Consider the following 27,161-nt stretch of genomic DNA (forward strand, 5'->3'; position numbering starts at 1 on the left):
CCATATAATGCTGCATAAAAGGTTAATGATGGCCCCATAAGATGCTCCATAGAATAATATGCCCCATATGCTGCTTCATAATGGTTGATGGCCCCATAAGATGCTCCATAGAATAATATGCCTCTTATACTGCTGTTGTGATTAAAAAAATGACATACTCACCTGGGCAGGTGCCGGTGTCCTGAGCAGGCAAGGACACTGATGTGCTATGGGAGCCAGATGCCGTAGTCACTGCTGGCTCAGGCCCCTGGCATTTGCGATATTTACCTGTCCCTGTTCCACCACTGCGCCCCGCTGTGTCTACCAGTTCCGGGTCTCTGCAGTGACTGTTCATGCAGAGGGCATGCACTAAACACATCATCGCGCCCTCTGACCTGAAAGTCACAGCCAGAGGACGCGAAAGACACAGCCCGGCGGTGGAATGGGGACAAGTGAATATTGCATGGCTCGCCCCCCCACCCCGTTATGCTCACCCTCCTGGTGCGGTCTCTGCCTTTCCCTGCTTCGCTCCGGGGCCTGCAGCTCCTTCCAGTGTTGAGCGGTCACATGGTACCGCTCAGTAAAGTAATGAATATGCGCTCCACGCCTATGGGAGTGGAGTCGTGTCCATATTCATCACCTTAATGAGCTGAACCACGTGACCGCTGAGCACAGGAAGAGGTGCCAGCGCTGAGACGATCGGAGTTGCAGGCACCGCTGGAGGAGGGCGAGTATGATGCCTTCAAGAAGGTGGAGAGGTGAGTGGGGAGTTGGGCGGGATGCCGACCCCAGACTTCCTGGCGCCCTAAGCACATGCCCTCAAGTGCCTAGTGGCAAATACGGCCCTGCCCTTCCTAACATGCGCTGTAAATATACTGCTCTATGGGAGCTGCGTTCCCGCAGACAGCAGTATATGTATGGCACCGCAATCGCGCGGTCTCGCGCTGAGCGCCGTGTCAGTCAGGTGCGGATGTCAGCTCTATGGGAGAGCTGACACCCCACAGCAACGCCCACGATCGGTGCTAACACCCATCGCGGGCATTTAACCCCTCTGAAGTTGCTGTCAGTAGAGGATCGTAGAACGTGACGTGAATGGGTTCACTGCGCTCTTCCATCAGGACAGCTTGTCCTGATGGTCTCCATGGAGACCTCTGGCCGCTAGATGGCCGCAGGGTCCTTCAGGGAAGGTGGCATGTGTACCTGCTAACATATAAATTGGGTATTGCTGTAATCATACTGACCCAAAGAATAAAGCTGCCTTACCAATTTTACCACATGCGGAACGGTATTAAAAAAACAAATAAAAAGCAATTCCTTAATTGCTGTTTTTTGTTCATTCTGTCTCCTAAAAATCGGAATAGAAAGTGATCAAAAAATGTAATGTGCACGAAAATGGTACCAATTAAAACGTCAACTTCGTCCCGCAAAAAACAAGCCACCACATGACTGTCAGCCGAAATATGGAAAAATTGTAGTTGTATTGTGATGCAAAACCTAGTTTTCACAATAAAAAGCTTCTTTTAGTGTGTGACAGCAGTCACAAACATAAAAACCTGATATAAATCTGGTATGGTATCACTGTAATCGCACTGACCTGAGGAATAAAGTCGCCTAATCACTTATACCGCACGAGAAAGGTGTATAAAATAAATAAAACCAATTCTTCACATTCTGTTGATTTTTTCATTCTTCCTCCCAAAAATCACAGTAAGGCTCAGAGCATATTTATCCTGTGCTCTGCGTTGATCGCTTACACAGTGGTTTCCATGTAAATCTATGAAATGCATGATTCAGACATAATCCCCAGCGGAAGATTCCCTATAATGAGGCAGATGGAGGCACTGTGGATGCCATAATACATGGCGGCGTCCGTCTTTGTAGGATTCCATAAAGATGCTGTCGGCAACAGTTTTGTGCACTTCTGAAAAGGACACCGCTGAACAGAGGCCAGACTGAGTCCACAGTAATTTCTGATGCCTCATATAGTGAATGGATCCCTCGGGGGTTTCATCTGTCACTTCACAGATTTAGATAGAAACCACAAAGTAAGGGTTCAGCATATAGCGCCGGATAAATGTGATCCCAAATGTTATGTAAAACGTTCCCAATAAAAGCTTCAACTCAATCCATAAAAAAAGCAAACCCTCATTCAGGTCGGTCATCTGTTAACGGAATTATAGTGGGCTTCCACTGGCAGCACAAAGGCTCAGGAAAAGCTAAATGACCTCTCGCACCTCAAAAGAAATTCAGCAAATTCTCTGCTCCCAAATCCAAATGCCCCAGTGTACCTAAACCACATTTAGCGCCCACATGTTTGGCATTTCTGTAGTGATAAGAGCCCTCCTAATTTACAGGTGCATACCTCCAGAAGCACGGGCTGGGCATAGTGTACTGATACCTGCAATGTACTGGTCACTACAGCGTACTGGTCACTACAATGGCAGTTTTCAATTTTCACTCTTCAACATCCACTACTGCTTGTTTCTGAAAACATTAATGGAGTCAAAATAGTCACTACATCTGTATATAACTTCCCGAAGGGTTATAGTTTCCAAAATGGGGTCACTTGAGGTGGGATTCTGCTTTTCTAGTACATAGGGGCTCTTTATAAGGAATCTGCAGACTATTTTCTGTCCCTCCCAAGTCACTCCATATGGCTAAGCAGTACTGTACAGTCACATATGGGGTATTTCTACATTCAGCAGAAATTGCTGGAAAAATTTTGGTGCCATTTTTACCCATTTCCCAGTGGGAAAATGTAAAACTTGGGGCTTAACACGCAATCTTGGTGCTAAAAATGTAAATGATTTTTTCTTCACTGCCCAATGGTATAAAATTCTGTGACACCTTTGGTGTCATTACAATTATTGCACCCCTAGATGAATTCATTGAGAGGTTTAGTTTGTAAAATGGGGTCACTTATGGGGTGTTCTGCTGTTCTGGCACCTCAGGGGCTCTGAAATGTAACATGGCACCCTCAAATATGTGCAGCAAAATCTGCACTATAATATGGCGCTACTTCCCTTCTGAGCTTCGCACTGTGCCTCAAAAGTAGTTTTCAACCACATATGGGGTATCAGTGAACTCAGGAGAAATTGCACAACAAATTTTGGGGTCCATTTTCTCCTGTTAACCTTTGTGAAAATACAAAATTTGTAGCTAAAAAGGATTTATTTGGGGAAATGTGATTTTTTTTTTTTTATTTACACTGCTCTACGTTATAAACTTCGTGAAGCACCTGTGGGTTTAAAGTGCTCAATACACATCTAGTTAAGTTCCATAAAGAGTCTAATTTCCAAAATGATGTCAATTGTGGGGGATTTCCACTGTTTAGGCACATTAGGGTTTCTCCAAATGCGACATGGCATCCACTAATTATTCCAGCAAATTATGCATTCAAAAAGTCAAATGGCGCTCCTTCCCTTCCAAGCCCTGCCGTGTGCCCAAATATTTGTTTTACTCCACATATTGGGTATCGACGAACTCAGGAGAAATTGCACAACATACTGTATGGAGCAATTTCTCCTGTTACCTTAGGAAAATTTGGAGCTAAAAAAGATGTCTCTATGAAATGTGATTTTTTTATTTTCACTGCTCAACATTATAATCTTCTGTGAAGCACATTGGGGTTCAAGGTTCTCAATACACATCTTGATAAGTTCCCTAGGGGTCTAGTTACAAAAATGGGATAACTTGTAGGAGGATTCCACTGTTTAATCACATCAGGGGCTCTCCAAACATGACATGGCGTCTGCTAATTATGCCAACAAATTTCACATTCAAAAAATGAAATGTCGCTCCTTCCCTTCCGAGTCCTGCCATGTGTCCAAACATATAGGGTATCGGCATACTTGGGAGAAATTGCCCAACAAATTGTATGGTCCATTTTCTCCTGTTACCCTTGTGAAAGTAAAAAAAAAAATTAAGTCTAAAGGAAAATTTTTGTGAAAGAAAGTTAAATGTTTATTTTATCTTTACACATTCAATTAATTCCTGTGAAGCACCTGAAGGGTTAATAAACTTCTAGAATGAGGTTTTGCGCATCCTGAAGGGTGTAGTTTTTAGAATGGTATCACTTTTGGATATTTTCTGTTATATTGATCCCCCAAACTAACTTCAAGTGTGAGGTCGTTCCTAAAAAAAAATGGTTTTGTAAATTTTGTGGTTCCTAAAAAAAATGGTTTTGTAAATTTTGTTGGAGAAATGTGAAATCGCTGGTAAACTTTTAACCTCTATAACGTCCTAGCAAAAAAGAATTATGGTTCCAAAATTGTGTTTATGTAAAGTAGACATGTGGAACATGTTATTTATTAACTATTTTTTTACACCACTCTCTGATTTAAGTGTACAAAAATGAAAAGTTTGAAAATTGCACAATTTTCAAAATACTTGCCAAATTTCCATTTTTTCATAAATAAATGCAAGTTATATCAAAGAAATTTTACCACTAGTGTGAAGTAAAATATGTCACGAAAAAACATTCTCAGAATCAGTGGGATCCATTGAAGGGTTCCAGAGCTATAACCTCATAAATTGGTAGGTCAGAATTGTAAAATTTGGCTTACATTAAGTACCAAATTGGCTCTGTCACTGAGGCCGGCGTCACACTAGCGAGTTTTACGGACGTATGAGAGGTGCAGAAAATACGGCTTGCACACGGTACAATGATTCTCTATGTCCCAGCTCCTATCTGCCGTATTTTACTGATCCGTAATATACGGTATTGTACGGCCGTAGAAAATCGCAGCATGCTGTGTTTGTCACCGTATTGCGCAAAAAAAAATCGCCAATGAAAGTCTATGGGGGCGAGAAAAATATGGATTACACACGGACCAGGAGTGTGACTTTTTCTTTTTCCTTCACAAACCCGACAGGATATGAGACATGGTTTACATACAGTAAACCATCTCCTATCCCTTTTTTTCTTGCATATTCCACACTACTAATTTTAGTAGTGTGTATGTGCAAATTTTGGGCGCTTTAGCTTGTAAAATAAAGGGTTAAATCGCGGAAAAAATTGGCGTGGGCTCCCCCGCAATTTTCTCTGCCAGAGTGGTAAAGCCAGTGACTGAGGGCAGATATTAATAGCCTAGAGAGGGTCCATGGTTATTGCCCCCCCCTGGCAAAAAACATCTGCCATGTTATTCATTAACTAGTTTGTGTAACAAGACTTTCTGATTTAAGGGCATGAAAATTAAAAGCTTCCGATTTTTTCACAAGTGAACACAAATCATATCAAAATACATTTTACCAGTATCATGAAGTACAATATGTCACGAGAAAACAGTCTCAGAATCAGTGGTATTCATTGAAGCGTTCTAGAGTTATAACCTCATAAAGTGATAGTGGTCAGAATTGAAAAAATTGGCCTGGTCAGGAAGGTGAATACAGGCTTCGGGGGGAAGGGGTTAAGAGATAAGCCGCCACTAGAAATGTTTTTGGCGGCGACTCTCATAGAGAAAGTGGAAACGCTGGGCAAAGTACACCATTGCTTGTCCTACAACTATCTAAAATGTACAGGAGGCTTAAAGGGAATTTGTCAGCAGGATTTCACCCCCAAACAATTTATATGCACATGTAACTCTTTCAAAGACAAGTCCAGCAATACCTTTGTCTATTCAGTCTGTTCCTCTGTTACTAAGAAATAGGACCTGTCAATAGTCAGTGCTAATTTTTATTATCTTAACCAAGAGATCGTGGCACACTGAATTCTATGGGGACTTGTCTTTAGATTGCTCTCCATTACCACCCTATCGGTCACACCATTTAGCATATTTAATAAAGAAAATGAAATTCATTACTCAGGGTAGCAGAGGAAATAAAATAAAGACATCAACTGGTCACGTTTGACTTGGGGACAGGCACTGGCGTAGCTAGAGCTTTTGCCGCCCGGGGCTGATTCCGAGTTTGGCGCCGCCCCCCCCCCATTGCCGTCACTCAACGCCGGGCACCGCCCCCTCAGCACTGTTTACCTATGAAATCCGGCGCCTGCGCTGTGTATCGCTGTTTGGTGCAGGCGCAGAGAGCTCTGGCCGTCTGACGTCACAGCCAGGCTTGCAGACTGTGCCTGTGCGGCCACCCACCTTGGTAATCCCAGCCCCGCAGTGTGTTATGCATTATGCAGAGTGCGGGGCTGGGATTCACAAGCAGGGCGGCCGCACAGGCGCAGTGTCCAGCATTGCCCCAGTGTGTCCAGCATTGCCTTAGTGTGTCCAGCAATCTGTCCCAGTGTCCAGCATTGCCCCCAGTGTCCAGAATTGCCCCCAGTGTGTCCAGCAATCTGCCCCAGTGTCCAGCATTGCCCCCAGTGTGTCCAGCATTCTGCCCCAGTGTCCAGCATTGCCCCCAGTGTGTCCAGCAATCTGCCCCAGTGTCCAGCATTGCCCCCAGTGTGTCCAGCAATCTGCCCCCAGTGCGTCCAGCAATCTGCCCCCAGTGCATCCAGCAATCTGCCCCCAGTGCGTCCAGCAATCTGCCCCCAGTGCGTCCAGCAATCTGCCCCAGTGTCCAGCATTGCCCCCAGTGTGTCCAGCATTGCCCCCAGTGTCCAGCATTGCCCCCAGTGTCCAGCATTGCCCCCAGTGTCCAGCATTGCCCCCAGTGTGTCCAGCAATCTGCCCCAGTGTCCAGCATTGCCCCCAGTGTGTCCAGCAATCTGCCCCAGTGTCCAGCATTTCCCCCAGTGTCCAGCATTGCCCCCAGTGTCCAGCATTGCCCCCAGTGTGTCCAGCAATCTGCCCCAGTGTTCAGCATTGCCCCCAGTGTGTCCAGCAATCTGCCCCAGTGTGTCCAGCATTGCCCCCAGTGTGTCCAGCATTGCCCCCAGTGTGTCCAGCATTGCCCCCAGTGCGTCCAGCATTGCCCCAGTGTGTCCAGCAATCTGCCCCCAGTCTGTCTCCAGCATATTGCCCCCAGTCTGTCTCCAGCATATTGCCCCCAGTCTGTCTCCAGCATATTACCCCCAGTCTGTCTCCAGCATATTGCCCCCAGTCTGTCTCCAGCAATCTGCCCCCAGTCTGTCTCCAGCATATTGCCCCCAGTCTGTCTCCAGCATATTGCCCCCAGTCTGTCTCCAGCATATTGCCCCCAGTCTGTCTCCAGCATATTACCCCCAGTCTGTCTTCAGCATATTACCCCCAGTCTGTCTCCAGCATATTGCCCCCAGTCTGTCTCCAGCATATTACCCCCAGTCTGTCTCCAGCATATTGCCCCCAGTCTGTCTTCAGCATATTGCCCCCAGTCTGTCTCCAGCATATTACCCCCAGTCTGTCTCCAGCATATTGCCCCCAGTCTGTCTCCAGCATATTACCCCCAGTCTGTCTCCAGCATATTGCCCCCAGTCTGTCTTCAGCATATTGCCCCCAGTCTGTCTTCAGCATATTGCCCCCAGTCTGTCTTCAGCATATTGCCCCCAGTCTGTCTCCAGCATATTACCCCCAGTCTGTCTCCAGCATATTGCCCCCAGTCTGTCTTCAGCATATTGCCCCCAGTCTGTCTTCAGCATATTGCCCCCAGTCTGTCTTCAGCATATTGCCCCCAGTCTGTCTCCAGCATATTGCCCCCAGTCTGTCTTCAGCATATTGCCCCCAGTCTGTCTTCAGCATATTGCCCCCAGTCTGTCTCCAGCATATTGCCCCCAGTCTGTCTCCAGCATATTGCCCCCAGTCTGTCTCCAGCATATTACCCCCAGTCTGTCTCCAGCATATTGCCCCCAGTCTGTCTCCAGCAATCTGCCCCCAGTCTGTCTCCAGCATATTGCCCCCAGTCTGTCTCCAGCATATTGCCCCCAGTCTGTCTCCAGCATATTGCCCCCAGTCTGTCTCCAGCATATTACCCCCAGTCTGTCTTCAGCATATTACCCCCAGTCTGTCTCCAGCATATTGCCCCCAGTCTGTCTCCAGCATATTACCCCCAGTCTGTCTCCAGCATATTGCCCCCAGTCTGTCTTCAGCATATTGCCCCCAGTCTGTCTCCAGCATATTACCCCCAGTCTGTCTCCAGCATATTGCCCCCAGTCTGTCTCCAGCATATTACCCCCAGTCTGTCTCCAGCATATTGCCCCCAGTCTGTCTTCAGCATATTGCCCCCAGTCTGTCTCCAGCATATTACCCCCAGTCTGTCTTCAGCATATTGCCCCCAGTCTGTCTCCAGCATATTGCCCCCAGTCTGTCTGAGTCAGACATAAAGAAAAAAAAAAAAAAAAGTAAAATCCTCACCTCTCCCGTTCCCAGCGCAGGTCCCGTGCACTCAGCGTCTCTCCGGCTCTGCAACGCTCAGGACAGAGAGGCTGAGCGCGCAGTGATGATGTCATCGCACCCTCTGCCCTGAGACATCGCAGAGTCAGAGGGCGCTGAAGACGCTGCAGCTGCCGCAGGAACCAGGAGAGGTGAGTATTAAAGGGGGGCCCAATGCCAGCGCTGGCACCGGGAGGGAGGGGGCCTGGTCGTGGCGGCGGTCGGCGCCGCCCGAAGATTTAAAGGGCCCGCGTCTCTCTTTTTTTTTTTTTTCTTCCTCCTCCTCTCTGGGTCGGAGCCGCCCCCGGCATTGTGCCGCCCGGGGCGGCCCGCCCCCCCGCACCCCCCTTCCTACGCCACTGGGGACAGGTCCTCTTTTTATTATTATTATTATTATTATTATACATTTTTATAGCGCCATTTATTCCATGGCGCTTTACATGTGAAAAGGGGGAAATATAGACAAATACAATAAACATGAGTAAAAAACAAGGCACTGACAGGTACAGAAGGAGGGAGGACCCTGCCCGCGAGGGCTCACACTCTGCAGGGGATGGGTGAGGATACTCTAGGAGAGGGTAGAGCTGGTTGTGCGGCTGTTCAGTAGACTAAGAATCACTGCAGGCTTTAGGCTTGTCGGAAGAGGTGAGTCTTCAGGTTCTTTTTGAAAGTTTCTATGGTAGTTGAGAGTATGATGTATTGGGTAGAGAGTTCCAGAGTATGGGTAAAGCACGGGAGAAGTCTTGGATGTGGTTGTGAGAAGAAGAGATAAGAGGGGAGTAGAGAAGATCTTGTGAGGATCGTACACGCGCCGCTTCCTCAAGGGGACGCCGCGAAACGCGCGTCGGGGCTATCCACCGGCGGGATCCCTTCTCCTCTTCCCCCCTCTGCATGGGTAAGCATGGTGCTCACACTTGTTGCGTCTGTGTCTGGGCCATTTAATACGATGTATTAGTGCACTTGCCTCAAACTTTTTTTGCCGGTTACTGACACAGTCACTTTACTCTTGTGTCCCTCACTTCCCATGCGATTATTACTCTCTGCTATGTAGTGTTTATTGTCCACACCGCTGCATTGGACCCTTTTCCATAGGGGTCACTACATGGGGCTAACTACTTATTATTGTTTGTGTCCCTACTGTGCATAGCGTTGGGGTGGATTGGTTTAGGTCCGTTTTCTTTCCCCTTTTGTGTAGTGCTGTGGAATGCTTGGCATCAGCACCTATGTCCTGATTTTTATATTGTGTATTAATAAAGATTCTTTTTATATATTTGTACTTCTGGCTCCTGGTTCTCCCTTTTTTTGATATCTATGTTTGGAGCGATGAATTCTACAATCCGGGTTATCATCTCACATAGTCACTAGTACTTTTTTCCCGGATTTGTTTGCCATGTATTCGGATTTTCTGTTATTAATAAATGTCAAACACCAAAACACGGTGTAAGCACTATCATAGAGTGCAGTGCTTTACTGATAAATATTGGCCATAAAAACACTATTTTTATAATATATTTGTATACAAATAAGAATGATAAAAATGTTGTTTTAAAGGATCACAATTCCATGTAATTGTTTATATTCTTTTAAGCCTGGGCTACAGTAAGAATTTGTGTAATGAAATATAGCTGCTTTCCAAATGAAGACTACAGTAGTTATACCAGCTGAGTCAGTTAATGTAGCTAGGTCTCGTCATTCCAGTGTACATGAAAATATATTTACTGTCCTTGAAAAATGAAAACAAACCAAAAAAACGAAATCTATATTTTTTATTATCTTCTTAGTCACAAGACATTGTAGCACATTTTTATCTATTTTATTTCCAGGTGCAGCTCAAGGAGCCTACAGAGATAGGACACAGCAAAATGACACAACTGGTGGTAGGCGAAATAATAATCCACAAGTTCAGACATTAGGCCAAGCAAGCCAGCAACAGCCCTATGGTGGTTCACCGGGGAGGCTATCGAATCGCCACAAAAGTCCTCTGAGATATGGTAGCCAAAACTTGGCCACACCTTATAGCACCGAGATGAAAGGTACATTCCGTGCACACGCAGAAACTTTTTTGCTGTTTAAAGTGAAACAATATTTTATGAATGCCAAGTGAAATAATTTATATAAAGACATTTTGCAGTTCACAGCGCAGTTAGATTGACTCAGAAATACTTTGCATTATTTATTTGTTAGAATAACAGCATTGAAAAAGGTGAGGGAAAGTTCTAGTGTAAAATAGGTAATAAAGTTGTTTCGGATTAGGTAGCATTGCGCTTAGTTGTTGACTTACTAAGGCAAAGGCTAACATTTGTATGCTAGTAAAACATAATTGTCTAAATAGTATTGGCTGTGTTTTTCTGAGTAACTTCTAATTGCTGACAAGAATGTGCCAAGCATACTTATAACTAATTGTTCATGTTCATCTGTCAGCTTCATTAAAGTAGTCAAGGATGCACTAAAATGAGCATTCTGTCACTTAAAAAAGGTTTTTTTTTCATAATATTAATGGCATATGCTTAAGATATGCTATCAGTATCAGATTTGTGGGTGTCTTACTTTCATTGAAGTAAATAGGACTGCGCTGTAATAAAATGCTAGTACCTACATGGTATGGAGGTATAAAAAGAAACAATAAAGGAGCTAAGGCGATCACACGAGAACTATTGCTTCTTCAAAGAGGTTATCAATGGTGTTGGCGAATGTTGAAGATCAATCAGTTTATGCAATCTTACATATTATTCTCTGCAGTTAGGAGCCTATTGTGAGGCAATGAGCTGTGGATGTCCCTCTGCTGATAATTGGCAGTTTCTCTATAATAGGGAGAAATTTGCGGTTGGAGAACCTGTTTATGAATAGAGCATAGCATCCTCTTTGCTAGCTTTGCGGTGCAGAGATTAATTTAGAAATTCTTTAAAATTGCAACTCATTAACCTTTCAGTGGCTGATTGTTAGAATTATTTTATCTGTTACTGCACAGTGGCAGCATAAGGAAACTGCCAGGGTCCCTTTAAATATATATTTTAAAGTATATTTTCATTTTTTTGCCTTTCTTTTTAGTGTCAAATACATTAAGTGCCTTCCAGGCAAATAAAACTGGATTTGCTGCAAGAGCAAAGAGTGTGCAAAACCTATCAGAATTATCTAAGGAGTCCAAAATAGAGCACAATAGAAGGAACAGAGGTGACATGCCCATACGCCAAAGATCTGTCATGAATAAAAAAATAGATTTACAAACAATTTTCAAATTAATCACATTGGAACCATCTGAAATCATAATGAAACTAGCTGCTCCGGGAAGTGGACTAAGGGAGTTTCTTAATGAAAATACAATAGATTTTCAAACAGTTGAAGGTTTCCTGAATATCTTAAGTACAATCATCACAAGCACAACAAACCAGCAAAATGTAATATATATCCTAGGTCAAGTCCAAGGATCTGGTTTCCTGAAGCAAGTTCTTCCTTTTCACATGTTGCAGAGTTATAAAGCTATCACACAGCAGCACAGAATATTTTTGTTTTTTGAGCATATTATTACTTTGGCTACGGAACTGGCAAGTATCTTTCCATCTAGTTCTTTCATGGAAGTAACAATAATTAAGACCCTTGTTCAAAATGCATTCCGCGACATGGAAGATACTGGGAATATTGTGCCTACAGAAAATAAGAAGAAATTGATGGCTCTGGATAAGTTCCTTCAACACTTAGAAGAAAAAAAAGCAGAAGGAACTTTGAAATCAGACAATTACATTTACATTGTAGGAAACAAGGAGAGCATAGAAAGTGACTTTCGACAACTATCAATTTATCCAACCTATGAAGACATCTGTTTGTCTCAAAAGCCTTCAATGAGACCAAACATCATTGATGGATCCTATGCTGATGCTAGGTCTTACCTAGATACACATTTCCGCCTAATGCGAGAAGATTTCATTCGCCCTCTAAGAGATGGAATTTCTGGACTTGTTACATTTAAAACAAAGGATCTCAATAAAGCAAAAATTGATGATATTAGAATTTATTTTGATGCTAAGATCTTTTCTCCATTATGCACTCGTGCTGGAATAGTTCACGAGGTCCATTTCAGTACCAAAAACCTGAAACATGTTCGCTGGGAAATCTCAAAGCGTCTTCTCTATGGATCTCTTGTTTGCCTGTCTAATGACAATTTCAAACATATGCTTTTTGCTACTGTTGCAGACAGAAATGTTTCCGATCTCCAAAATGGGGTAATAGCCCTGATCTTTACAGAAGAAAGTCGGCAGCAGCTGACACAATATGCAGTAGATGATAAATTTCTCATGGTTGAAGCCACAACCTACTTTGAAGCATATCGTCATGTGTTGGAAGGTTTGAAGGAAATGGTGGCGAGTGAAATTCCATTCCAGAATTACATTGTATTCTGTAACACAGCAATGTCCCCACCTTTGTATGTCTCTCAGAATCCTACTGGTTACACCTTGGAGAAAATAATCAAATCTGACAACTCCACAACACAACAGTATAACAATGCAGGAGGGCCTTCATACCGATTAGGTACTCAGTTGTTGAACAGATTTTTAAAAAAGCAATTTAATGTCCTTGATTCCAGTACTTGGCCGACCAAAGAGGAACTGCAGCTTGACCGATCTCAGTTCAAAGCATTTCAAATGGCTCTAACAAGTGAGCTTTCTATCATTCAAGGACCTCCGGGAACAGGTAAAAAAATGTATATTCTGGTTAATAATTCCAATGCAATACATAGTATAGTGATTAAAATGTATTGTATTATACTCTAAATAAATTCTTAATCATGTAATAAAAAATATACTAGGGAACTATAAAGGCATTCTCTTCTTTGTTGTGAAATTTCAATGTGGACTGCTTTGGGGTGCAAACAACAAAAGATGGCATACTTTACCTACACTCTGCTCCATGCTCCAACACTGCCATTCCAATGGTCTCTGCTTGCCTTGGAGTGGTGATGTCATAGACCAGTAGTAACCCAAATGTCTGCTGATTAGCTGCAGGGTAAGGACTTCTGAGCCTGAAGCCAATTAGTGACCACCTTCTTCTCTTTCTTTAAAATTGGCTGAAGTCAGAAGGGGAGTGACTTGAACAGACTGAATCCCAGCATTCAAATAAGTCATGGATGATTGTTTTAGCTGCAATCTAGGGCTCACTTTAATGCCCAAGTTAAATGGTTTAAAGTGGGTAACAGGAATGTGAGCTGTAGTTAAATGCAGCTTTTATGTTAAAGGGAACCTGTCACCCCGTTTTTTCAAGATGAGATAAAAATAGCGTTAAATAGGGGCAGAGCTGGGCGTTACATTAGTGTATTTTTTGTGCCTTTATTCCCCACCTATGCTGCCGAAATACCTTTGTAAAGTTGCCGTTTTGGGCTGTCACTCACGCTGGTCTGGTCATATGGGCGTGGTGACAGCGCTGTTTCTCCCCCAGATCTTGCTCATCTTTCCGTTGGTGGCGTAGTGGTGTGCGCATGTCCAACAGGCGAATCCACTGCGCACGCGAGGCCTCAGGAAGATGGCCGCGCCCACGATAAACCGCTGAATAGCGCAGATCGCACTCTTTTCCTTCAGCTGCGCAGTGTATTCGCCTGTTGGGCATGCGCACACCACTACGCCACCAACGGAAAGCTGAGCAAGATCTGGGGGAGAAACAGCGATGTCACCACGCCCATATGACCAGACCAGCGTGAGTGACAGCCCAAAACGGCGACTTTACAAAGGTATTTCGGCAGCATAGGTGGGGAATAAAGGCACAAAAAATACACTAATGTAAAGCACAGCTCTGCCCCTATTTAACGCTATTTTTATCTCATCTTGAAAAACGGAGTGACAGGTTCCCTTTAACATCTAGTATCACAAGTGGGGTTTTTGAGAATTTCAGATTTAGCCCACGTTCAGTATTTGGTCAGTATTTTACATCAGTATCTGTAAGCCAAAATCGGTAGTGGAACAACTAGAGGAAAAGTATCATAGAAACACGTCACCACTTCTGTATTTATCACCCACTCCTGGTTTTGGCTTACAGATATTGATGTAAAAAACTGACCAAATACTGAACATGTTAACGTGGCCTTAAGATGAACCCTAGATTGCTGCTGCATCTGCGATCCTGTCTGAATTACAACCATTAGTCTCCAGAACATATCTCTCACATCCTTCGCTAATGATTCGTCGCCCTGCAAAGACATATGACATATGTCCTTTGCAGGGAAAGGGTTAAACAGCAGGTTATGTAAGTTACTAATATACAGGTGCTTCTCACAAAAATGGAATAACATCAAAAAGTTAATTTATCTCACGTCTTCAATGCAAAAATAGAAACTCATACATTATATAGAGTCATTACAAACACAGTGATCTATTTCAAGTGTTTATTTCTGCTAATGTTGATGATTATTACAGCTGATAAAAACCCAAAAATCATTATCTCAGTAAATTAGAATAATTAACAAAAACACCTGCAAAGGGTTCCTAAGTGTTTAAAAAGGTCCCTTAGTCTGTTTCAGTAGGCTCCACAATCATGGGGAAGACTTCTGACTTAACATATGTCCAAAAGGCAGTCATTGACACACTGCATAAGGAGGGGAAGCCACAAAAAGTCATTGTTAAAGAAGCTGGCTGTTCAGAGTGCTGCATCCAAGCATATTAATGGAAAGTTGAGTGGAAGGAAAAAGTGTGGTGGAAAAAGGAGCACAAGCAAGAGGGATAACCGTAGCCTTGAAGGGATTGTTAAGAAAAGGCCATTCATGTCTTGTCGGCAGAGGGAATCATGAACTTCTCTAAAATTTGTTGGTAGACAGCTGCGCTGACTTTGGTCTTGATAAAACACAGTGGACCTACACCAGCAGATGACATGGCTACTCAAACCATCACTGATTATGGAAACTTCCTACTAGCCCCCTTTTCTTTCATAGTCAATAAAATATGTTTTCTTTAAAATCTGTAAAGTGCAATGTTTTTCAACATATTATCACTATAAAAAATAAAAACTCCCCAACAGAAGCCGCATTGACTGTTGGCAAACCATTCATCCCATGTCTAAGTTTTAAAAAGTCTATGGCCTATATTCTGTCTGTCTGAAGTCTATAACTAGTATTATCGTATGTACACTGTTGTGGTGCTGACAGAACTGTACTGAGGTGATGCTACTCTTTAGGTACTTACAGTATATATGGTTAGCACTGATTTTGTAGACAATGCACAAAAACAAATTGTATTGGCAGAAAATACATTTTTATTATATTTAAAGAGAACCTGTCCCCAGGTCAAAAGTGGTCATTTTTTCTATTGTTTTATTCCCACTGCTCTCCTAAGTATTCTGTTTTTTTCTTGTAAACCGCCATATGGTTTCAGAGATATTGCCCCCTTGGTAAAGAACATAAAAAGAAGAGTATTGGTCTCATTGAATTTTAAACCCTTCTTGAATTAAGAAGTGAATGAACCTCATGGGAAGGGGTCCGCATCTGTGGAAGGGGCTCAGGAGGTGATCTTGCTCCATATGCAGCTGCTGCCAGCTATAATACAAAGTAGTTGGAGCTGAGCTCCAGCCGTGTCTGTTAAACAATTAGATGACCTGTAAATCTCTGACACCAACATTTCAATTGAACCCATGCTAGTGCTTGTGTATATCGGCTCCCATCAGCCTCAACAATGCAATGGCAAGGAAACTATGGAATACAATGGCTGTTACCTTGGTATTCTTATGAAGCTTAGCCACAATATTGAGTTGATATAGTAATAAGATATATAACTTGTTATGTGACACATTCCACCTTCCTTCACTGTGAAATAGTCTAACATTATAGTGTGTTGGTTAGTTACTAAAATGAGTCATTTCGATATATTAGACGCACTGAGGACGTCAAGACCTGAAACATTTTGTCATCTACATAATCGGACGCCTCTGTCAGTTTATCGCATATCTGAGTTATGAATGAGTAAACAAATATGACAGTCTTATTTGCCACCTCCATTTCTACAAGATGAGGCTTACCATTAGGTCTGGGAATGCTGTCTGCAGCTCGTTTGTACAATGTGTTTATAGGGATTGCTTTAACAATTAACCTGGTGTGCATTACTATGGTTGAAGGGGTCAGGAAGGCCAGTGTGTAGACCCCTGTGAAATGGTTGGGTAACCACCTGTAAGCCTAAAGAACATATACAATATACAAATTATATCAAAACGAACACATCCAGCCCATGAACGGCAGCGCTTGCCAGGACTCACATCCAAAGATGATAATTTGAATTTTTTATTGATTGATAAGAGAATAATAAAAAAGAAAAAAATTCATCCGTTCATGGGCTGGATGTGTTCCTTTTAATTTACTTGTCCTGTGCGAGCCTGTGGTTTGCTTTGTCTGACGTTATACTGAAAACTGGTTGTTGGGTTGTCGGGGGTCATTATGCTTGTGTCAGTTGTCTTAATGCTTTATAGGCTTTTTTGACAATCAATGGAGGGTAGTTGTTTTGTTAGATTTGGGGATTTAAATTTTTTTCTTGTTTGTGAAATGCTCAGGTGTTGCCATGGTGTTGGCCATATCAGATTTTTTTTAGCCATGGTGGATAGTGGGCATTGCTATAGTCCAGGCATCTGATGATGTCTAAAGTTTTATTAGTCTTTATTATTTTTTCTGCTGAAGCGCAGATTTTCATTAGCTGAAATTCATTAAATTTAAATTTACTTTTTGTCAGTTTCAAGTTATTTCCGTGACCATTGTGGTTTATTCTTACTAAGGGCACCAAAAATGTTGTACATATGTGTATGTATTGTTTTTTACTTTTTTAGTTAAAAAACTTATTTTACTGTTGTGCTTCTTTTAATCTGCAGTGCTAGAACAATAAATCCCATTTTTCCCAATTTCCTCCATTTTAAGTGGCAGAATTAGTATAGAAATTTCTGCTACCATTCCATACGTCTGAATGAGGTTTGTAGCAATCCGTGCAGATAGGAACTTAGCTTTATAAGAATTAGATATCTTTGCTGTGTTTATTTGCTAATAATACCTAATTCCTCTGTGTATTTATTTGATTTTCAGGTAAAACCTATGTGGGGCTGAAAATTATGTATGCACTACTCAATAACTCTAACCTTTGGAAGCAGGGGAGTAATCCAATACTGGTTGTGTGCTACACTAACCATGCCCTTGATCAGTTTCTGGAAGGTAAATTTTGCTTCTCTCCATGATCTGTAATAAACTATATTTCTTATATTAGTACTAGATGGAGGTGGTAATGTCACGATGGGGGCAGGCTTTGCAGCGTTGAGAATCGCTCCCCCCCATGTGCTCACCCACCTTTACACTCTCTTTCCCCATGTGCTGACTTCTCCCGTCTGTGCTCTCTTCTTTGACCTGTCTACCCCATGTGCTATCCCCCTTGTCTGCTGTCTCTCTCTTTCCTGTGCTCTCCCCTCATGTGCTGTCCCATTTGAGCAGTCTCCCCCTGTGCTCTGTCTCTCTCACTTTCTCTCTCCCCATCTGCTATCTTCTCCTTTCATGTCATCTCCTCTGTAGTGCGTACGGCGTATACAGTGTGTGTGTTGCGAAGGTGTTCCGCTGGTGGTACCGTGCAAGAGGCTGGTACCACCAGCAGTTTCCATATTGAGACACCCATCACTTGGGTGTCCCAATATGGAGGTCAGTGAACTTCGCCGCTTGGAATTCTGGGATCCGGACACATCTGGATGGAACAGGATGTGAAGACATTACAAGGTAAGTATATATTAAGAAGTGTCCTAATATGTCAAAATGTAGTTGTAACTGGAGGTAAGCTTTAAGTCTATATATTTGTTTCCTTTAGTGATCAAATATTTTAAGTTTTACATTTATGCAAGATGAAGAATATCTTATAATAATTACAATTAATAATATCACAGAAAAAGTTGTGAGCTATTAAATGTTTAATTTTATATTTAAAGGGATACTCAAGTATTTGAAGTGCAACATTGTTCGAGTGGGGTCAAGGAGCAGCAGTGAGATTATGCAGAAATGTTCACTCTCCAAGATTCGAAGCCAAAAAAGTCGTCAGAACCTACCTGGATACATGAGAGCCTTACATGCTGAGGTAGTGCAACTTCATATTGGTTTTCCTAAATTGATCTAATATGTTTCTTTAAGTTTATGTTTGACTAGATGGAGGCCCGATGCTATCACATCGGGATGGCAGTAATGTCACGATGGAGGCAGGCTTTGCAGGGTTGAGAATCTCTCCCTCCCATGAGCTCACCCACCTATCCACTCTCTCTTTCCCCATGTGCTGACTTCTCCCGTCTGTGCTCTCTTCTTTGACCTGTCTACCCCATGTGCTATCCCCCTTGTCTGCTGTCTCCCTCTCTCTCTCTCTTCACTGTGCTGTCTCATGTGTTCTCTGGTTTGAGCTGTCTCCCTCCTGTGTGTCCTCTTTCCTATGTGCACTCACCCCTCCCCCGTGTTAAAATGAAAGCAAAGTAGGTAAAGGTAACATTTTATTTTGCATCAGGGGACTCATGTGCTTGACGCCTACGCTTATATACATTGTTTTTGTCCCAGCGATGCTGTTGCTTTTCGAAAGTCTTAAAACCCCTTTAATATGACCGGCTTTGTCTGCCTGTAAACACTTTGTGCATCTGCTGACGGGAGCAGCCGTATGATTCACTGCACCTGTGCGGAATTTGCGCAGGCGCAGTAGATCAGATCGCCGCCATCTTTGTGCAGGCAGATAGCGGCGGTCACATTAAAACTGCCCCTCCTGTGCAAAGATGGCAGCGGTCAGTGAATCATTCAGGTGATCCCGGCGGCGTGTTCTCAATGGTGTTCCGCTGGTGGTACCACTCAAGAGGCTGCGTACGGCATATACAGTGTGTGTGTGTGTGGTGTGTACGGCATATACAGTGTGTGTTTGTGTGTGCGTGTGTGTGGTGCATACAGCGTATACAGTGTGTGTGTGTTTGGTGCAATGGTGTTCCGCTGGTGGTACCGCGCAAGAGGCTGGTACCACCAGCAGTTTCCATATTGAGACACTCATCACTTGGTTGTCCCAATATGGAGGTCGGTGAACTTCTACCGCTTGGAATTCTGGGATCCGGACAAATCTGGACGGAACAGGATGTGAAGACATTACAAGGTAAGTATATATTAAGATAGTTTTAAGGTTGCTACTTGGTTCCCGTTCACACGTTATTATTTGGAGAGTATTTTACAACAGTATTTGTAAGCCAAAACCAGAAGTGGATGATAAATGCAGAAGTGGTGAAGTGTTTCTATTATACTTTTCCTCTGATTGTTCCACTCCTGGTTTTAGCTTACAAATACTGATGTTAAATACTGAACAAAAACTGAGCATGTGAATGTGGCCTAAGGCTACTTTCACACTAGCGTCGTGCACTGCACGTCGCTATGCGTCGTTTTGTAGAAAAAATGCATCCTGCAAAAGTGCTTGCAGGATGCGTTTCTCCATAGACTTGCATTAGCGACGCAGTGCGACGCATTGCCACACGTCACAACCATCGTGCGACGGTTGCGTTGTGTTGCGTCGGACCGTCGCCACCAAAAAACGTTGCATGTAACGTTTTTTGGTGCGTTGTGTCCGCCATTTCCGACCGCGCATGCTTGGCTGGAACTCCGCCCCCTCCTCCCCGCACCTCACAATGGGGCAGCGGATGCGTTGAAAAACAGCATCCGCTGCCCCCGTTGTGCGGTGCTTTCACTGCTTACGTCGGAACGTCGCAACGACGCAATTCGTCGTGCGTCGTACGACGCTAGTGTGAAAGTAGCCTCAGATAGATCCAGCACTTGAAACATGTGAGCAACCTCTCAGATTCAACCACATGAACCATAGTGAATTATTTTTAATAAAGACATAAAACAAGTGCTTTGTTGCACACATTGGATTTTTCTAGTAAAAACTATATATGTTTGGTGCAATTTCTCACAGTGATACCCCATAGGTGGACAGAAACTAATTTTTGGACACATGGCAAAAGTTTGAAAGCAAAGAGTGCTATTTAATTTTACGAACACAAATTTGAACATGGTATTGCATTAGCAGAGCCCCTGAGGTGCCAAAAAAGCAGAAACACCCAGAAGTGACCCCATTTGGCAAACTAAACTCCATAATGAATTAATCTGAATGGATCTTATAGGCCACCGTACCCCAGGGTCATTGGATGACCTCAGTGTACCATGGCAACGGTCGGCTGCCACGATTATGATCTTGGGGGTCGACCCAGTCAAATGGGGTCTTTTAGCCCACTTTTAACCACATATACTACAGTTGCGATGTATGATGTCGGTTCACAAGCTGCAACATAAATGTCTGTGTTACACGGCTGGCATCTGCCTCTTACAGCAGCGAGCATAGCTTAAGGCCTCTTTCACACTTCCGTCTTTTTCCACACGTCGAAATACGTTGGTTTGTGAAAAAACAGGATCCTGCAAATTTGTATGCAGGATCCTGTTTTTTCCCCATTGACTTGTATTAGCGATGTATGGGCACACGTTATGTCCGTCGTGCACTGGATCCTGTGCATTATGGCGGACCATCGTCTGCTAAAAACGTTCAAGGGAAAATTTTTCTGTACGTTGGATCCTGTGTTTCCTACTGAGCATGCCCGGCAGGAAATCTCTCTCTCCTCCCTGGGATTTTACACTTTACCTTTCCGGACAGCAGACCCGTTGAAACACTGCATCCGCTGCACACGTTATCCACTATTTCCCAAACGTCCGTCGGTACGTCGCGCTAATGCTTTGTGACGGCCGACTACCGACGGAAATGTGTAAGAAGCCTTAGTTCCGTCTGCTGCTCTTAACCCCCTAAATACTTTTATCAATCTATGACTGCAGCTTTTGAAGACCAGTTGACTGCTGAAGGCCCTTGTGCCTGCCTCAACAGCACTCTTGTGAAGACTACCCTATGACTGGCCTTCATAGGAGACCATCATTTTTACTATATACTCTAAAGCCCCCGTCACACTTAGCGAGGTCACTAGCAAGATCGCTGCTGAGTCACAAGTTTTGTGACGCAACAGCGACCTCAGTAGCGATCTCGCTATGTTTGACACGTACCAGCGATCAGGCCCCTGCTGTGAGATCGCTGGTCGTGTCGGAATGGCCTGGACCTTTTTTTGGTCGTTGAGGTCCCGCTGACATCGCTGAATCGGTGTGTGTGACACGGATTCAGCAATGTCTTCACTGGTAACCAGGGTAAACATCGGGTTACTAAGCGCAGGGCCACGCTTAGTAACCCGATGTTTACCCTGGTTACCATCGTAAATGTAAAAAAAAAAAAACACTACATACTCACATTCCGGTGTCCGTCAGGTCCCTTGCCGTCTGCTTCCCGCACTGACTGACTGCCGGCCGTAAAGTGAAAGTACAGCACAGCGGTGACGTCACCGCTCTGCTGTTAGGGCCGGCGCTCAGTCAGTGCAGGAAGCGGACGCCGGGGGACGCGAAGGTGAGTATGTACTGTTTGTTTTTTTACATTTTACACTGGTAACCAGAGTAAACATCGGGTTACTAAGCGCGGCCCTGCGCTTAGCAACCCGATGTTTACCCTGGTTACCCGGGGACCTCGGCATCGTTGGTCGCTGGAGAGCTGTCTGTGTGACAGCTCCCCAGCGACCACACAGCGACTAAACAGCGAAGCTGCAGCGATCGGCATCGTTGTCTGTATCGCTGCAGCGTCGCTAAGTGTGACGGGGCCTTAATACTATGATATTGTGATATTGCAGTATTTAGTATAAGCAGGTTCAAGTCTACTAAAAGTGCAAAAAATAAATAAAATCTAAAATAATAAATATTAAAGACATCGCTTCATCTGTAAAAGTCCTATCAAAGTATTAAATTAATTAACCCAATCGATAAATGCCGTGAAGAGAAAAAAAAACTTGCCATTTCAGAGGTTCCTCAGCTATGTAAAAAATGCAATACTAAGTGATAAAAATGTTGCATCTTTCTCTAAGGGCTTGCTCACACCGTATTTTTGGTAGTAAAAGGAACTAAAAAAAATCGGATCTCACTCAGAGGAGTGTTAGCCTATTGGGCTGCGCACATGTCTGATTTTTTACGCAAACAGAGCCAGGCTGAAGAAAATGTCACAACATGACGGAGTTCGATACGATATTTGGATTGCACTTGGCTGTGCAAGTTAATGAGTGCGTGGAAAACATCGGACTGCACTCAGGTGACATCTGCATGCAGTCCGATTTCCAGTCACTGACAAAATGGAGAAGATGGGAGAAATTTTTGTTCTCCATATTCTCCTCACAATGTGCTCTGATTCTCACATACGAGAGAATCGGATCACACTATGCTGACACAGAGATCAAACTCTGATTACAGTTTGATGAGAGTGTTATTAGCATAATCGACCATATTCTCTCAATTGAGAGAATTTACGGTCATGTGACTCTGGCCTCAAAGGTATAAATGCATGAGATTGCCATGCAAAAATTTACAGTTCACACAGCTCCATCAATGTAAAAATGAAAATGTTACAGGTCTCAGAAACTGGCAATAAAACGTAATTTTAATTGTATTTTTTTTCCCCCTTTTAAATAAAAATAAATAGAGTTCTAGCTCTCGTCCTCTCTGAAGAGTCAATTTGCATAATTAGAATATTAACCAGATGAGCATTGCGGCTTTAAGTCTCCTCATCTCGGCATGCTTAACATGTCGATCTCCGCAAGGAAAAACGATACTTCTTCATTATTATGAACACAGCAATTAACCCCTCTCTGACCTTAGACGTACTATCCCGTCGAGATGACCTGGGCCTATCTGACCCTCGACGGTATAGTACGTCATAGCGATCGGCCACGCTCACGGGGGGAGCGCGGCCGATCGTGGCCGGGTGTCAGCTGACTATCGCAGCTGACATCCGGCACTATGTACCAGGAGCGGTCATGGACCGCCCCCGGCACATTAACCCCCGGCGCACTGCGATCAAACATGATCGCAGTGTTCCGACGGTATAGGGAAGCATCGCGCAGGGAGGGGGCTGTTGTGAATTCTGTTTTTGGCTCCCTCTGGTGGCTACTGGTGGTACTGGTTGACTTTGTCTTGTGTTTCCAGTGCACCTGTTTTCATCAGGAAATTGGGAGTTTCCTATTTAGTCTGGCTTCTCAGTCACTCTAGTGCCGGCAATCAATGTTACCAGAGCATCTCTGTTGCTTGCTACCTGCTCCAAGTCTGCAATTCAGCTAAGTTGGATGTTTGGCATTTTTTGTGTTTGTTTTGTCCAGCATGCATTTATATTTCTCGTGCTGCTGGAAGCTCTAGTGATCTGAAATTACTACTCCGGTGTCATGAGTTGATAACGGAGTTAAGGTGGTTTCAGGATGGCTGCTTAGGGTTTTGAGGTAACCGCGAAGTCCTCTTTTGTATTTTCATCTATCTAGTCAGAGGGCCTCACTTTGCTGAATCTATATTCATACTGCGTTTGTGTTTTCCTCTTACCTAACCGTTATTACATGTGGGGGGCTACTATAACTTTTGGGGTTTCCCTGGAGGCAAGCCAGGTCTGTGTATTCCTCTTCTAGGGGTAGTTAGCTCTCCGGCTGGCGCGAGGTGTCTAGGGATACAACGTAGGCACACCCCCTGGCTACTTTTATTTGCGTGTTAGGTTCAGCATCGCGGTTACCTGAGATACCATCTTCCTAGAGCTAGTCCGTTTTTGCCCATGTCCCTGCCATTGGGAATCATGACAGTATTGCCGGCCAGAATGTATTAAAGGTATTGGCTAAAGAAGGAGAGAAAAAAGAAGTTTCTGACCCTTTTTTTTTTTTTTACTCAGAGGTTCTGTCTAGCCATAATTGCAATCTGCTGTTTTTTGTTTTTTTTCTCTCCTCTTAACCCCTGAATGGCTCAGATCTCTGCTGTTGAGAAATGGATATCCAGAGTTTAGCTTCTAATCTTAATACTCTTGCCTCTAAGGTTCAAAATATCCAAGACTATGTGATACATGCTCCTATGTCTGAACCCAAGATCCCTATACCTGAGTTCTTTTCTGGAGATAGATCTCGCTTTTTGAATTTTAAGCACAATTGTAAATTGTATCTTTCTCTGAGATCTCGTTCCGCTGGAGACCCCGCTCAGCAGGTTAAAATTGTTATTGCCTTGTTGCGGGGTGACCCCCAGAATTGGGCATTTGCATTGGCACCAGGGGATCCTGCGCTGCTCAATGTGGATGCATTTTTTCTGGCACTGGGGTTGCTCTATGAGGAACCTAATTTGGAGATTCAGGCTGAAAAGGCCTTGCTAGCCCTTTCTCAAGGGCATGATGAAGCTGAAGTATATTGTCAAAAATTTCGAAAATGGTCTGTGCTTACTCAGTGGAATGAGTGCGCCCTGGCGGCGAATTTCAGAGAAGGTCTCTCTGACGCCGTTAAAGATGTCATGGTGGGGTTTCCTACGCCCACAGGTCTGAATGAATCCATGACTATGGCTATTCAGATTGATCGGCGTTTGCGGGAGCGCAAACCTGTGCACCATTTGGCGGTGTCTTCTGAGCAGGCACCGGAGATTATGCAATGTGATAGAATTCTGTCCAGAAGTGAACGGCAGAATTATAGGCGTAAAAATGGGTTGTGCTTCTACTGTGGTGATTCTGCTCATGTTATATCAGCATGCTCTAAACGCACAAAAAAGGTTGATAAGTCTTTTGCAATTGGCACCTTACAGTCTAAGTTTATTTTGTCTGTAACTTTGATCTGTTCATTATCAACTATTACTGTGGATGCCTATGTGGATTCTGGCGCTTCCTTGAGTCTTATGGATTGGTCCTTTGCCAGACGTTGTGGGTTTAGCCTAGAGCCTTTGGAAGTTCCTATCCCTCTGAAGGGTATCGACTCCACACCTTTGGCTAGGAATAAACCACAGTTCTGGACACAAGTGACTATGTGTATGACTCCTGACCATCGGGAGGTGATTCGCTTCCTTGTGTTGCATAACTTGCATGATGTCTTAGTGCTTGGATTGCCATGGTTGCAAACTCATAATCCAGTCCTTGACTGGAAAACAATGTCTGTGTTAAGCTGGGGATGTCAGGGGGCTCATGGGGAAGTACCTTTGGTTTCCATTGCTTCATCTACTCCCTCTGAAATTCCGGCATTTTTGTCTGATTATGGTGATGTTTTTGAGGAGCCTAAACTTAGTTCTCTCCCCCCTCACCGGGATTGCGATTGTGCTATAGACTTGATTCCGGGCAGCAAGTTTCCCAAGGGTCGTTTGTTCAATCTATCTGTGCCTGAGCATGCTGCTATGCGAGAGTATATTAAGGAGTCCTTGGAAAAGGGACATATCCGTCCATCCTCATCCCCTTTAGGAGCAGGTTTTTTTTTCGTGGGTAAAAAAGATGGCTCCCTGAGGCCCTGTATTGATTATCGCCTGTTGAATAAGATTACAGTCAAATACCAGTATCCTTTGCCACTACTGACTGATTTATTTGCTCGTATTAAAGGGGCAAAGTGGTTCTCTAAGGTTGATCTTCGGGGTGCGTATAATTTGGTGCGGATCAAGCAGGGAGATGAGTGGAAAACTGCATTTAATATGCCCGAGGGCCATTTTGAGTATTTGGTAATGCCTTTTGGTCTTTCTAATGCTCCTTCAGTCTTTCAGTCCTTTATGCACGATATTTTCCGTAAATACCTGGATAAATTTATGATTGTGTATTTGGATGATATTTTGATTTTTTCGGATGACTGGGAGTCGCATGTTCAGCAGGTTAGGAAGGTTTTTCAGGTTTTGCGGTCCAATTCTCTGTTTGTAAAGGGTTCAAAGTGTATCTTTGGGGTTCAGAAGATCTCCTTTTTGGGGTATATTTTTTCCCCTTCTTCTGTTGAGATGGATCCTGTCAAGGTTCGGGCTATTTGTGATTGGACGCAGCCTACTTCCCTGAAGAGTCTTCAGAAGTTCTTGGGCTTTGCTAATTTCTATCGTCGATTTATAACTGGGTTTTCAAGTGTTGCTAAACCTCTGACTGATTTGACTAAGAAGGGTGCTGATGTTGCCAATTGGTCCTCTGCGGCTGTGGAGGCCTTTCGGGAGCTTAAGCGCCGCTTTTCTTCTGCCCCTGTGTTGCGCCAGCCTGATGTTTCGCTCCCTTTTCAGGTTGAGGTTGATGCTTCCGAGATTGGAGCGGGGGCGGTTTTGTCGCAGAAAAGTCCCGATTGCTCAGTGATGAGACCATGTGCATTTTTCTCTCGAAAGTTTTCGCCCGCCGAGCGAAATTATGATGTCGGTAATCGGGAGCTCTTGGCTATGAAGTGGGCATTTGAGGAGTGGCGTCATTGGCTTGAGGGTGCTAGACATCAGGTGGTGGTCTTGACTGATCACAAGAATCTGATTTACCTTGAGTCCGCCAGGCGTCTGAATCCTAGACAGGCGCGCTGGTCATTGTTTTTCTCTCGGTTTAATTTTGTGGTTTCATACTTGCCGGGCTCGAAAAATGTGAAGGCAGATGCTCTTTCTAGGAGTTTTGAGCCTGACTCCTCTGGTGATTCTGAGCCTACGGGTATCCTTAAGGATGGAGTGATTTTGTCTGCTGTCTCCCCAGACTTGCGACGTGCTTTGCAGGAGTTTCAGACTGATAGGCCTGATCGTTGTCCGTCTGGGAGATTGTTTGTTCCAGATGAGTGGACCAGTAGAGTCATCTCAGAGGTTCATTCTTCTGTGTTGGCGGGCCACCCTGGAATGTTTGGTACCAGAGATTTGGTGGCCAGGTCCTTCTGGTGGCCTTCCCTGTCTCGGGATGTGCGTACCTTTGTACAGTCTTGTGATGTTTGTGCTCGGGCCAAGCCTTGCTGTTCTCGGGCTAGTGGATTGTTGTTGTCCTTGCCTATTCCGAAGAGGCCGTGGACGCACATCTCTATGGACTTTATCTCGGATCTCCCGGTTTCTCAGAAAATGTCCGTCATTTGGGTGGTGTGTGACCGTTTTTCTAAGATGGTTCATTTGGTACCCTTGCCCAAATT

The 27,161-nt window shown here is 44.0% G+C and overlaps 1 protein-coding gene across 1 annotated transcript in view; it reads left to right on the forward strand.

Moving 5' to 3' along the window:
- LOC143782306 (NFX1-type zinc finger-containing protein 1-like) overlaps window positions 1-27,161 on the forward strand; it is a 390,131-nt gene that overhangs the window by 148,567 nt on the left and 214,403 nt on the right. Inside the window, exons 6-9 of the mRNA XM_077269621.1 lie at window positions 10,037-10,246; window positions 11,262-12,899; window positions 17,248-17,373; window positions 18,129-18,274. Coding sequence (XP_077125736.1) covers window positions 10,037-10,246; window positions 11,262-12,899; window positions 17,248-17,373; window positions 18,129-18,274 — 2,120 coding nt within the window. The remainder of the gene's footprint in view (window positions 1-10,036; window positions 10,247-11,261; window positions 12,900-17,247; window positions 17,374-18,128; window positions 18,275-27,161) is intronic.

The sequence above is a fragment of the Ranitomeya variabilis genome, chromosome 6 (assembly GCF_051348905.1).
Source record: "Ranitomeya variabilis isolate aRanVar5 chromosome 6, aRanVar5.hap1, whole genome shotgun sequence".
NCBI lineage: Eukaryota > Metazoa > Chordata > Amphibia > Anura > Dendrobatidae > Ranitomeya > Ranitomeya variabilis.